At 38.2% G+C, this 14,040-nt stretch overlaps 1 protein-coding gene across 1 annotated transcript in view; it reads left to right on the top strand.

The window, feature by feature from the left end:
• Window positions 1-393: 393 nt before the first annotated feature.
• PALMD (palmdelphin) overlaps window positions 394-14,040 on the top strand; it is a 66,683-nt gene continuing 53,036 nt past the window's right edge. The window contains exon 1 of the mRNA XM_027868239.1: window positions 394-1,075. Within this exon, the coding sequence (XP_027724040.1) occupies window positions 1,031-1,075 (45 nt within the window). The 5' untranslated portion in view covers window positions 394-1,030. The remainder of the gene's footprint in view (window positions 1,076-14,040) is intronic.

Below are 14,040 nucleotides of genomic sequence, written 5' to 3' on the forward strand. Positions count from 1 at the left end.
AACAAAACTACTTCAAAGTGACTATTATCACATCAACCTCAATAGCATGAGGAGCACTGGATGAGCTTGTTCAAATCCCATTTCTGATGCTAACAGTCCATGTGACCCTGGGCAAGTTACTTAAGTTCCTTGGTCCCCAGTTTCCTCCTCTGTAAATTGAAGGGGGGGGGCGGGAACCTATGACTTGTGTGATCCCTTCCAGCTCTAAATCTCTGCTCACTGAGGCAGTATGGAACAGTGATTGGGTTCAAATCCCTCCTCAGACCAGTTTACTGGCTGTGTGACCCTGAGCAACTCACATCCCCATTTTATAGACGAGGAAACTGAGTCTGAGAGAGGTTAGATGCCTTGCCAAGAGTCACACAGCTAGTAAGTGTCTGAGAAAGGATTAGAACTCAGGTCTTCCTGACTCCAGGATCAGCACTCTGTCCACCAGGCCACCTACTTCATTCAGTGACAAGCCTGAGGAGAAAGGGCTGGCTTGTGCTAACTGTATAAACACAAGGAAACCACCCACTGGGGTCTGTGGAAGAGAAAACGCTGAAACAAGCTTGTGTGTGCCATTCCAGAGGGGAAAAAATCAGCAGTTGGGTAAGGAACAGTTAATAAGAAATGTGCCTCTCTCACAGTGCACATTACAACAAAGGGCTGGCAGCTCCCTGAAGGAAAAGGGCTTGTGTTCTGCCGTTCAAACTTGTCAGTCAGCTCGTGCCAGCAACCCCGTGCGTCTGCCGCCCCAGCACACTCTCATTCCATGTGTCTGTCTGGCCTGCTCTGTTCATCTGTTCAGAGACGGTCCTGACAACTCAGGATTTTTCCTCTTTTTCTCTTGCTGTGGAATTAAGAGGAGAATCATTCAGCTTATTCTCTGTCACCCTCCCCCACCCCCCTACTGCCACCACCACCACCACACCCCATCAGAGGAGGAGGAGGAGGAGGAGGAGGAAGAAGAAGAGGAAGAGGGGGCTTCTTACTTTATGGTAGCTTCACATTCATTCCCTTTACGGTTTCCTCAACCTCGATCTGTAGAATGGAAGAGACTGAACTGGTGAAGGAAAGACTCCAGGCCATCACAGTAAGTGTTTACAGTTATAACTCATTACGGCGGTTGCTTAGAGAAAAAGAGAACAGTCATGGCTTGCTCTAGGTGCCGAGCTGGTGGAAGTAAATGATCAGAACTGTCAGATGTACCTGACAGTTAGGGGTTCTGTCCCACTCTGTTAACTTCAGCTACTCGGGCTTCAGGACCAACAGGAGCACGGCAAATGCTTTTTCCTTATCCTGACATTGTGCCTTTAAGTAAATATTTTTTAATGCAGGTTGCTTAGCTATCATTTTTCTCCTTCCAGGTTAAAAAAAAAAAAAACACATTCTCTTCCTAAACTATGTTTGAAGGACATTGGGTCAAAAAAAAAAAAAAAAAGCCTGATCCCTCAATTAGGAAACTTCTTTAGACAACTAATAGAGGAATGGGGAAAGGGGGAGGGTTGGGGTATTAGAGGGAGTAAAAAAAAAATTTAATTTTAAATGAAAGAAAAATACACAGGAGACCTATAACTTTTTCTTCTATGACACAATAGACTTTGAAGAAAACTTCATGGATTTCACACCAATTGTACCACCCTTAAGCCTGGCATTAAACAAGAAAAAGAAAAGGGTTTGTTGGGGTTTTTTGGGCTTTTTTTTCTTTTTTTATGTATCAAGTGAATTCAAAGCTATCAGTTTCCAGTAGAGGCTGCAAGCTGAATAAGAATTCTAATAAAGGAATGCAGTACATGCAATGGACTTTGGGAAATATTTTCATTATTATCAGGAAAGAAATTAGTTTACATTTTAAAGTTCATTCTTAATGAAGGTTCATCACAAGAAGTATAAGCCTTAAGTAAACCAACTTAACTTAGTTTTATTAAACTTTACATTTGGCACTAACCTTGGGAAAATGTGGGGGAATCATTTATCATTAGCTACCGTCTACTACTTAATAAGGAGGTGTATGGGGGTGGGGTGAGAATTAACATCCCAAAATGCTTTAGTATTTTAGTACACTGAAATAAGCTGTCCAAAAAAGTGAGCATTTTTAAAAATATATTAATGCTAAACCCTTCCTGAGGTGAAAAAATGTTTTCTTTTGCTCTCTGAATTTCCATATAGTTATTAACATTCATAAGCTAGTTCCAAATTAGGATTTTCATGAAGTGGTTACAATAACCCAAACCACCCATGAAAGTATGCCATGAATTGAAATCAATTGTCTAAACAATGTTAAAGCAACAGAAGTTCACAGACCAAGCTAACATATTCCAGTTAGACAATACTTCTTCAAGTGGGTAATGGCTATTGCTGCATACATTGGTCATTTGCCTTTCTTCAGAAATGCTCTTTGGAATTTGGGTTGTTTTGTTTTGCTTTAGTGGAGTTCTGTTATTGTTTTGTCTTGTTCAAAACCAGTGACAGTTTCAGCTGTCTCACTTTAAGGGACTCAGCTTTGCTCCTGTTGTTTTTGGCCCAAGCCTCATGGATTTCAGCTGCTAGCTAAAGGTTATTTTATTCACCCTTGTTTGGGAGGGGAGGGGAGAGAAAAGGTAAACCTCCTCTTTTCCCAACGGTCCTCTATCTTATGTAAGTGAAATAGTTCATCCACTGAATACAGGCATCTCTTTTATTTAACTTTTTTTTTTAACTGAAGCATTCAATTTCTCAAACCTGGATTTGCTCCATCGGTTCCCATTGCCCTTTTGCATGGTATAGTGCTGGTTTTAAAACTATAGCTTAGAACACAGTAATTCAGAAAGGGGAAAAGAGATTAGGGGGCTATAGTGGAATATAAGTAAGTATGAAACTAGAAAAAAGAGACATCTGGCCTGAAAAACAAAGAAGTTAAGCAGGTAGCTGAATAAACAGATGGTACATTAGTAAATGGTTCGAGGGAGCGGTACTAAACGTATTTTGGGGATACTATTCCATTAGTTTGGCTATATTCCATCAGAAAGAAATTAACTCCTGCCTAAAGTAAGATCTACAGGTAATACTGTATGTCTTGGAAAGATTGTGTTGATCTTAAGGGTAAAACAAGCATGATGCTCTCCCAACAACCACCCACCCTACCATTAAGGATGGTCTCCAGTCATATTGGTCACCCTCAACCTTCAAATGTATCTCCTTCAATTCCCTCCACACCCCCAAGGAAGGTGGCAGCAGTGATGCATCCATAATGTATCCAACATCCATATCCCTCCTCATTCCCATCAGAGAAAGATCAACTATATCCCACTCCACTCCTTTCTTCAAGTAGCCACCTTGGGGCTTCCCCATGAGGAAAATTAAATCATAGATTTAGAACTGCAAAAGACATTTGAGCTCACTGAATCTAACTCCTCTTATTTTCTAGATGAGGAAACCAAGGCCCAGAGAGGTTAAATAACTGACCTAGGGTCAAATACTAAAAGTATACAAGATTTGAATCCAGTCTTTTAAAAGAATCCAAGTCTAATGCTATATCCACTACACCATATTGTCTCTCTAAATAGGAGATAGATATCCCCATTTGACAAGTGGACTTCAATTTCCTCATCAGGAAAATGAGAGGATCCAATTAGATAATTCTAATGCACTTTCCAGTTCTAAATATCATGACACCTTGCTTTGCAGGGCAGGGACTGGTGATACAAGCTGCAAAAATCCTTTGAAACTCCATCTCTGACTGTAACTCAATAGAAAAATAATATGAATTTTGAAGAGTTCACCTTTCTATTTCTTTCCCTAGAATTCTCCTTCCTATCCTGTATAATACTTACTAAGTTACTAGGCAATTTGACCATATGGAATATAGATATAACATGACTTAAACATCTTAATTTGGTACATACACACAATCTGTCATAGCATACAATACAGTATATATGTCAGATCATTCTATTAAAACCTATTAATATGTTCTTATGTTATGTTATGTTATGTTATATGTTAATATGTTATTGGCAAGAAATAAACTTGATTACTCTTTCATTTGGTTAAGAAAGTATAATATATCACTATTTTCGTTGCAAAAAAAAATTTTGGAAGGACACTAGCCTATGATTAAGTTTAGTTCTAATCACTTGGCTTCCCAAATGACTATAGTCATTGAACAATGGCACTAAATTATTATAATATAGGCTTCTCTTTACATATGATGAGATTGAAACTAGGGGTAAACTAAAGTTACTCAAGGAATCAATGAGAACAAAGAGCAATGGACAGAATGTCGGTTCTGGAGTCAAAGTAGGGACGCTTTAAGGCAATACTTAGCTGATTTTAAGACAAGACATAGCTTTAAATAATGTAGTACAGCTTAAGAGCAATGAATTTGAATTCGAAACCCAGATTCCAATTCCAGCTCTGTCACTTACTACCTGTTGACCTTACACAAGTTACTTAATCCCTTAGATTAGAGCCTCATTTTTCATATCAGTGAACATCTGTCCACATTTTCCCCATCAAAATGTGAAGGTTGAACTAGACCTCTAAAGTCCCTGCCAATTCAAAATCTATAAATGCTTAATAATCCATTGTCCAAGCAACCCCATGGAAAAGTTGCTCTAAAAAGGGAGATTTCTAGGGGATGGAGGAAGAGATCTATTTTGATGAACTTTACATTAAAAAGCAGAAATTTCACAATATTACTAATTTATCTGTCCTTGCTTCAGCTCTCCAATCCATGGATCAGCTCCAAACCCTCTCTGAATTAACTGGAATACAATTTCCCATTGCAGTGAGCACTTTTAAAGCTATCATTGGAAACAATCAAACACAAAGTAAAGCTCTCAAGGATGTTTCATGTTAATACATATCTTTAAAAGTGAGATATTGCATACTATTTTACAGACAGGAAGAGATAGGGAGGTAGAATGGGTCATTTGAATTTCACCATTGTTTATTGAGAGGCAAAAAGGCTAGTGGGTAGAATAAACTCAAGTTGGAGTCAGGAAGACCTGGATTTAAAATCCTACCTCTGATAAATCTTAGCTATGTGATTTTGGGAAAACCACTTGATCTCTGAGACTCAGTTTCCTTATCAGTAAAATGTGGATAATGGCTAATAAAAATAGCTAGCATTTATTGTTGTAATTAAAGGTTTGCAAATCATTTTACAAATATTAACTCATTCTAGCCTCACAACACCAGGAGGGTGTCACTATTATTACTATATTTATTTTACACATGACAAAACTGAGGTAGAAAGAGGTCGTGACCTACCCAGGTCACCTGGCTAATAAAATCTGAGACAGTATTCAAACTCAAGTCTTCCTGACCCCAAGTCACTCTACTACACTACCTAGCTGTCTAATAATAATCCCTGTAGTACTTACATGAGATAGTGTATGTGAAGTGATTTGCAAACATTAAAGTGGTATGTAGCTGCATTATTATTATTATTATTACTAAGTTTCAAGGGCCACAGGTTCTCTCAGTCATCCTAGAAAGAGTAAAGTGGAAGAGTTGTGTCCATCAATGACACTTTCTCCAATAAAATTATTCTCTAAAAACCAGTGTGGTCCAAAATGAACAGTTAAAGGAACCAGATGGATTTGAATATCTTAGGAGCACTAATCTTCTCTTAGGAGGAGTGATAATTCATAAGCTCTGACTCTTGACGTACCTCTCCACAATGAGCACATTGTTTTATGACAGTCACCATGGTGACATTAGGAAATACAGTTATTAACACAAATGGGAAAGTTCAAAGCTGGGAAACGCCCAAGCTTTAAACTGGCTAGAGATCACAGACGCGACACCTTTTTGGAGTGAACTCAGGAAGGAGTCAGGAGGTTGGAGTCAACTTGGGGAGTCAAGCAGGCCCAGATGGCCAAAACAAGGAAAGCAGACAACTGATGCTTCTGTTCTCATTCCACAGTACCTTTGAGTCCCAGGGATATGTGTGGTCAAAGCTGAAAAGAACAGAAGGGTTGAGTTAGAAGGAAAGGTGGGAAAGGAGGATATCAAGCCTTTGCTTTCCTATCACCTTTTGGGTCACATTTCTTAAATTAAAAGCTAGAATTCTTAAAAGGAATATATTGGTAGCTTTAATGTATTAAAACAAAATTTAGAATCAAACTATATTCCCAGACTTCTTCCTTTGAATTTATTCTTCATATTCTTAACTTATTTAATTCAACAACTATTTTACCAGGTGCCTATTGTAAACTCAACATTTTGATGCTGCAGGCAGGATTTCTTAATCTTGAGTCTATATTTTTTTTAATATTTTGACAACTATATTTCAATATAATTGATTTCCTTTCTAATCCTATGCATTTTATTTCATGCATTCAACCTTCTGCAAAGGGATCTATAAACGTCACCAGCTTTCCAAAAGGGTCCGTGACACAGAGAAGTTAGGACCCCTTGCTTGAAAGGGATTCAATCAAACTGGCCTCCTTGGTCTTCCCAGAACGTGCTACTCTTGTTCCGATGCTGGGAATATCCTCTCTCTTCCCTCCACTCTTGTAATTCTTCGCTTTCTTCACAGTTCAGTATAAGCTCTATCTCCTCCATAGAGTTTTTCTGTTAGTTCCAGTTGTTAGGTCTTCCTCCATATTATTTTGTATATATTCTGTATTTCTTATCTATATACATGTTGTTCTCCTTCAACCCACTGTTACTAGAGTCTAACCTTCATGAGGGTAGGGATAGGACTAGGGAATAGGGAATAGGGAATAGACCTATAATTTTATTAATAGCAAGAACTCCCAGAAAAGAAAACACCCTCTACCAATGCAAGTCAACACTTCCTCTGTTACGTGTAGTCTTTTTAAAATAAGTTTTTATTGATGTCTTTTGTTTTTACATCATCATAATTTTTCCACATATCCCTACCCCTCTATCTCTTAGAGAGTCATCCCATATGACAAATAGAATGAAAGAAAGGAAAAGAAAAAGAAAAGGAAAAGGAAAAAATCAGCACAACCAATCGAAGGCATTGAAAAAGTCCAAAAATATTTACAATATGCAAAACCTGTGGCCCTTCCACCTCCACAAAGGGGTGAGTTGGAAAGGTCTTCTCATATCTCTTCATTTGAGTAATGCTTTATAATTTTACTACATTCACTTCTGATTTTGGGGTGTGTGTGTGGGCTCGTGTATATGTGTGTGTGTTTATTTACACTGCTGTAGTCATTATATATTTTGATGTATATGACCCAGTAATGGAATCTCTGGTTCAAAAGCTATAGACATTTTAGTCATTTTAGTTGCAAAATTACAAATTGCTTTTCAAAATGGTTATACCATTTCACAACTCCATTAACAACATATTAGTATGCTTATCATTCTACAATTCTTCCAACATTAACTATTGTCATTTTTGTCATCTTTGCTAATTTGTAAGGTGTGAGATAAAACCTCCCATACAACTTATAGTCTTAAAGGTTTGCCTAAAGCACTGAGAGTTTAAGTGATTTTTCCCAGGCTCACACAGCCAATATGTGCCTACATCTAGACAAGACTTAAACTCTGGTTTTCCTGGCTTTGAGATTGGCTCTCTCTCTATTATGTCATATTGACTCTTGAGAATTGCAACTATAGGGGCAGCTACATGGTACAGTGGATAGAACTTTGGCCTTGGAGTCAGGAGGACCTGAGTTTAAATCTGACCTCAGACATTTGACACTTACTGGCTGTGTAACCCTGGGCAAGTCACTTGAACTCGATTGCCTCACCAAAAAAAAAGCAAAAAAAAAAGAGAGAATTACAACTATTCAGTTTTTGTTTTTGAAACCTTAGTATGTCCTTGAGTATCCCTTTGTAATATAGCACAGTGCTTGGCACATAACAGGCACTAAATAAATGCTTGTTAATTTGAATCATTTTTTGATGGGTCCTCACTCTCAAGAAGCTTAATTTTAATTGGGAAACTAAACACAAAAGTCATTTAGTCTCTTTTCTCAAAGTCACATTCTAATTGGGGGAGATAACATACATAGCAGGGTTCAATGCCAGGGAATTTGGAAAGTCCCAGTGGTCCATTGAGTGCAATAGTAGGGGAATTTCCAGACATAGAGGTCCTTGAGATATACCAGTAGGCTAGATGGCAATTCCTAAGGGTCTAGAGGTTGCCCTCTAAGGTTACCTTCCATTCGCTCTACATTGATCTTGTTTGTACTGGTTTATTCATGTTGTCTCCACCATTAGTTCTTTGAGGGAAGGTACTGTTTTCACATTTTTTGTAACCCCAGCATAGTGTCTATCACACAATAAAAACTTAATAACTACTTGTTGATTGATTGCTTGATTGATTTGACTATACCAGTGGAGCAAATGGCCAGGCTCATCAGAAAGACAGGCAGAGGGGATTAGATTTAATTCTCTGTGTGTGTCACAATTAAAGCCTTCTTTTAAAAAGACTAATCTCATAGGGTTTGTAGGATACATTACAGGGAACTGAACATGGATCACTGAAGCCAGCTAGAAAGAAAACTCTTACAGTGATATAGGCATAAGGGAATGAAGGTCTAGACTAGAATGGTGGCAATGGAAATGAAAAATATAGCCATGAGAGACATTTTGGAGAAAAAATTAACAGGACATGGCACCTGGGTGAAAGAAGCAGATAAATGAGAAGACTGAGTCCAAAATGTTTAGTTACTTCCTTGGCTTTAAGGGATAAAAGAGAAGGATGGTGAAAGTCTTCACTTTCATACTATATGAAAAAACTTAAGATGTTTATAGCCTAAAGAGAGAATAGACAGTGGGACATGATAGCTGCCTTCAGGTATTTGAAATGCTCTTACACGGAAAAAGGATAAGGCATTCTCTGCTTAGGCCCAGAAAAGCAAAAGGTAGAAGTCCTAAAGAGGTGAATTTAACCTTGATGTAATGGGGGGAAACTTCCTAATAATTTAATAATCTAAAGAATAATCTAAAAGTGCAATGGGCTATCTAAGAAAATGGTAGACTTCCTCTTACTTCAGGTCTTCCTGAACAATCTGTGACTATGTGCTGTATATGTTGGAGAGGAAGTTTGTTTTCAGAATCAAGTTGGACCACATGGACTTTGAGGTCTCTTCCAACTCTGAATCTGATTCCATGAAAATTATTCTGAACTGCGGGCTGTAGCAAGAATAGTGGTACAACTTATAGCAACAGGAAAGTGAGGAGAGGGATGGGGTGTCAAAGGGAGGGAAGAGAAGGAGGATACAGTGTGTTTCATTTGAAATATGATGAGTTTGACTGGAAAGGTAAGAAGTGAGAGAAGAGGACTGGAGATTTAGATTGGGAGTCATCATAAAGCTGAAAGTTGAAAATAAAAGAATGATGAGAAATTATAAAGAAAAAAGAGACAATTGTAATAGCCTTCTAATTGTTCTCCCTGCCTCTAATCTCTCTCCTCTCCAATCCACCCCACATACAGTATAGATCATGTCATTCCACTGCTCAAAATTCTACACTGGCTCCCTATTACCCAGAGCAGAGGTGGAGAACCTGTGGCCTGGAGGCCACATGTGGCCCTCTAGGTCCTCAAGTGACTGAATCCAAGCTTCACAGAACAAATCCCCTTAATAAAAGGATTTGTTCTGTAAAACCTGGACTCAGTCAAAAAGTAGTACCCAAGGACCCAGAAGGCCACATGTGTCCTCGAGGCTACAGGTTCCCCACCCTCAACCTAGAGGATAAAATACAAACATTACAGCCAGGATTTAAAGAACAGCACGATCTAATTTCTTCCTACCTTTCCAAATATTTATCACTCCTTTTCATGAATTCTCTGCTCTAACTAAACCACCCTACTTGCCATCCCCTGAAGTTGGCATTGCATCTCCTATCTTCCTGCCTTTGCCTTGTCTGTCTCTCACCCCTGAGATCCACCCACTCATCACTTCTGCTCCTTTACTTCCTTCAAGGATCAAGATGGGTACCAGCTCCTCGTTGAAGGTTTTTTTTCTGATCCTCTTAGTTGTTGGCAATTTCTCTGCCTTGAAAAATGCCTTCAAAGATTATCCAATTTCGTCTTTGTTTCCCCAGTGCCTAACACAGTGTCTTCAACACACTAGGCATTTATTAATGCTTTGTTAAATTGAATTCAGACAAAGAATTTTAAACTTGGAAAGAACCTTAGAAATCAACTCATCCAATTGCCCACCCAGTGCAAGAATCCCTTCTATAGCACACCTGACAGATAGTCATCAAGCCTCTGATTACTTCCAGTAAAGTTTTTGCCAATTAGAGCTGGATAACCAGACTGGTAATTGCCAACAAGGACCTACCCTTCCACCCACATCCCCACCCCATTCTTCTTTCAGTCAATGCATTTCACTTGGAATCTTTGTAACAGACTGTAAGATCTTGTAGTAAAAATAATGATTACCCCCTTTCTTCTAAAAAATACAGAATCTCTTTGCCATACATCCTAATTAAGTATATATTTCCCTGCATCTCCAGTGCTTGGAACAGTGCTTGGAAAATAGAAATTGCTTAATAAAAATGTTCTTTCATTCGTACATTCCTTCCTTCTCCTACCTAGGCATATATCTACCAATTGCAATGGATCCTTGGTCTCACCCATCTATATGGGTACTTTCTCCACCCAGTATAACTTTTAATCCCTCTATGCTTTCTCACCCTTTGCAATTCCCAGGTCCACAGAATTTCAAAGGGACCTCAGCGGCCGTCTAATCTCAAGTCTTTCCAGAAAAAGATTATCTTCTGTAACACACCCAACAAATAGACATTTGGTGTTTGACTGAAGACCTTTGGTGAAGAAGGTGGGGGGAAACCAAAAACTCCAAAGGCAGAACATCAAGCTTAAAAGGTTTCTTTGCAGCTTACGCTCATTTTTCCTTGTTCTTACTTCTGGGGCCAAGCTGGAAAAACCTAAACCCTCTTCTATATGACAGCCCTTCAAATACTTCAAAACAGTTTTCATGTTCACTTTGAGTCTTCTCATCTCTAGGCTGAACATCTCTAATCCTAGTCCACATCTTTCTATAAATACTGCACAGGCAATCCAATCAACACACTATACCGTGTGCATTGCATGGGCATTCGAGCATGGATGGGTGTTGAGTTCAGTTACTGGATCAAGTTGAAATCCTTCACGAGCCCATCGAGATAGTCGCGTAAAGATGGCATATTGAGATATAAGGGTCATCTAAACAAGGAAAGCATTTCCTAACAATCAAGCCATCATCCTCTGCTGGATTTTCCATCAGGTTGTACTGAGATTAAACTTTTCCTTTGGAAAAAGAACAGCTTCTTCAGACAAGCATGCTCTGCTAATTTCTTTGCCAAACACAATAGCCCACCCAGAAATGGGATTGTTACTGAATTACTGTTATTAGTTTTTGATGGATCATTAAGGAAATGGGCTCTTGGATAATGAAGGAAGTTTTTCCAGCATGATACACAATGATAATGTAGTTTTGTAAGGCCAGCAAATCACTGTTTACTTTCTTAGTGTGAGTTCATAGGATCAAGGGTTATCTAGTCTAACCTCTGCATTTTGTAGATGAGGAAACTGAAGCCCAGAGAGATTAAGTCACATAGATAATAAATAAAAAAAACCAGGATTCAAAATCAAGTTAATAGTCAAAAGGAAGAGGCTTTGCATTGGGAGTTGTGATTATAGCCTGGAAATATTGATATGTAGAGGAATTCAGTGCTAGACTATGAAGCAGTACCTATATTTCCTTATTATTCATCTCTTGACACTCTGATAGACCTGTGATTGCATTGGAGCATGCATTCTTTCCAGCAAGGAAAATCACAACTTTCCTACTTTCTCATTCCATTTAATTCCCAAAAATGTCATTCTATATATCCTCCATGGAGGACTGACCCAAGATGCTGGAGGTTTTCCTTTGGTTTTTTAAATATAGCCAATAAAACTGTAAGGGTGTTCATCTGTTGTCTCTCCTACTGCTGGACCAGTCACCTCCTTCTCTGGACATGCCTGTCCTTGATAAGATTTTTTATGCTACTTCTCATGCTCATGTCACCATAGATGAGGCCATGTATTTATACTCACCATGTGTCTTTACCTTGCCTTTTGGCTTCCTTTTTATTTGGAGCCGAGATCTTTTGTTCAAGATTCACAACCATATAGCTACACTGAGAAAACACTGGCTTTAAGGGAAGGGACTTTTATGGTAGTGAGCAGTAAAACATATGTAGGAGATACTTCATTTGAACATATACAACAGATCATTGTTGACTTCAAGGTCTCACCTGAAAGCCACTTTTGTCTCCTTAAGAGACATTTCAGTAAATTAAGAAAGAAGACTCTTTGCAGACAGTAGTAGAATTTTAAATTCTTGAATTAATTTAAATGAATATTTCATTAAGACCCAGCTTGACTTTTTCCAGAAATATCCTGATGAAGTCTGGAAGTATCCTGTGAGAGCATCTGCTTTTCCTGACACCCCAGCACCAGATGGGACTATTTAGTTTGTTGATACACCTATGCTTGTCAAGAAAAGGGCCAAGTATTAATGGAACTAAGGCAGCCACTTAGGACATAAAACTAAGTTGTCCTTTTAAAAAGTGGATGTAATTCAAGACTGTCTTCTGTCATAAGCTCCCAGATTTCAAAAGGCAGCTGTAACAGTGATCGTTATTCTACAGAGGCTTAGCATAGCTTCATAAAGCACATTAAAATGAGTTATTGTAGCCATACAAAATTAGCCTACAAGCAGTTCTTGGCTCCACTACTTACTAACTATGTGACCTTGGACAATTCATTTCATTTGTCCTGGACTCGAGTTGCTCATAAAATTAGACCGGTCTATAAAGTTTTTTCTGTCATTTTGTGATTCAGTTGAATTCAACAAGAATTTACTAAGTGCCTGCTTTTGGCACTATCTAGAGATGCAAAGACAAAAATTTAAAAAAAGATTATACAGTCCCTACCTTAAAGGGGCTTACATTCTACTAGTTGGGGAGGGATGTACTTATTACATAAACACAGACAAGTATAATGCAAGGGAGGGGAAGGCTATGATGCAGTCAAAGGAAAGCTCCAGACCAAAGGCTCAGAGATAATGTCTGGGCAGGAAAAGGACACATGCCAGGGAGAAAGCATGAACTTAAGATGAAACTAGATGAAATTGTGGCCAAACCTCATCAAGTTATTTGAATGCTAATAAAATGGTCATATAAAGACCAGAATACACTATGATCCTAAACTAAACTCAAGTTCTGAAATAATTTTTTCTAAGATAAAGGAAAATGGAGCTTTTCAGAAAATCAAATGTCATTAAAAAACACTAAATATTAATCAAAACAACTCACCTTGTTTATTAACTACTTACATCTAAACTAATTTCAACACAAAATTTAATGTAGCATTTTTTCATTCCTTTCCCCCTAAATTCCATCAAGCAATCAACAAGCAATAAGTATTTATTAAACTTGTACTATATGCCAAGGGCCTATGAGGATGTAACACTGCAGGTAATGTCAGACTTTTTTAATGTATTTATTAGTTTTTCTGAACTTTTTTTTGTTCTTTTTTACTCTTTGTTATAAGCGATTACTCTCTGGACAAGGGAGAAAGACATTGTAAAATTCAGGTAATATGAAAAGGAAAGAAATCAATAAAATGTATTTTAAAGAATATATGAAAGAAAACAGTGGATAAAGGGAAGAGGCACCAAAAGCCAGGTGGATTATAAAAGTCTTAATATAGAAGGTGTGGCCTGATAATAATAATAGCTTCCATTTATATAGCGCTTTAAGGCTTGCAAGTTACTTTATAATTACCTCATTTTATTCTGACTACAACCCTGGCAAGCAGATGCTACTATTATTCCCATTTTACAGTGGGAAAACTGAGACAGACAGAAGTTAAGTGACTTACCCAGGGTCACACAGCTGTTAAGTGTCTGAGGCTGCCTCTGACCCCAAGTCTTCGAGGACCTGTACTCTATGCACTGTGCCAACTAGCTATATATTTTTCTCGATAAAGTTGTTACCATTATGTAGATTGTTCTCCTGGTTCTGCTCACTCTGTATAAGTTCACAGAGGTCTCCCCAGTTTTCTCTGAAATTGTCCATTTCATAATGTCT

This window comes from Vombatus ursinus, unplaced genomic scaffold, assembly GCF_900497805.2.
Source record: "Vombatus ursinus unplaced genomic scaffold, bare-nosed wombat genome assembly UNPS02014787.1, whole genome shotgun sequence".
In the NCBI taxonomy this organism is placed as follows: Eukaryota; Metazoa; Chordata; class Mammalia; order Diprotodontia; family Vombatidae; genus Vombatus; species Vombatus ursinus.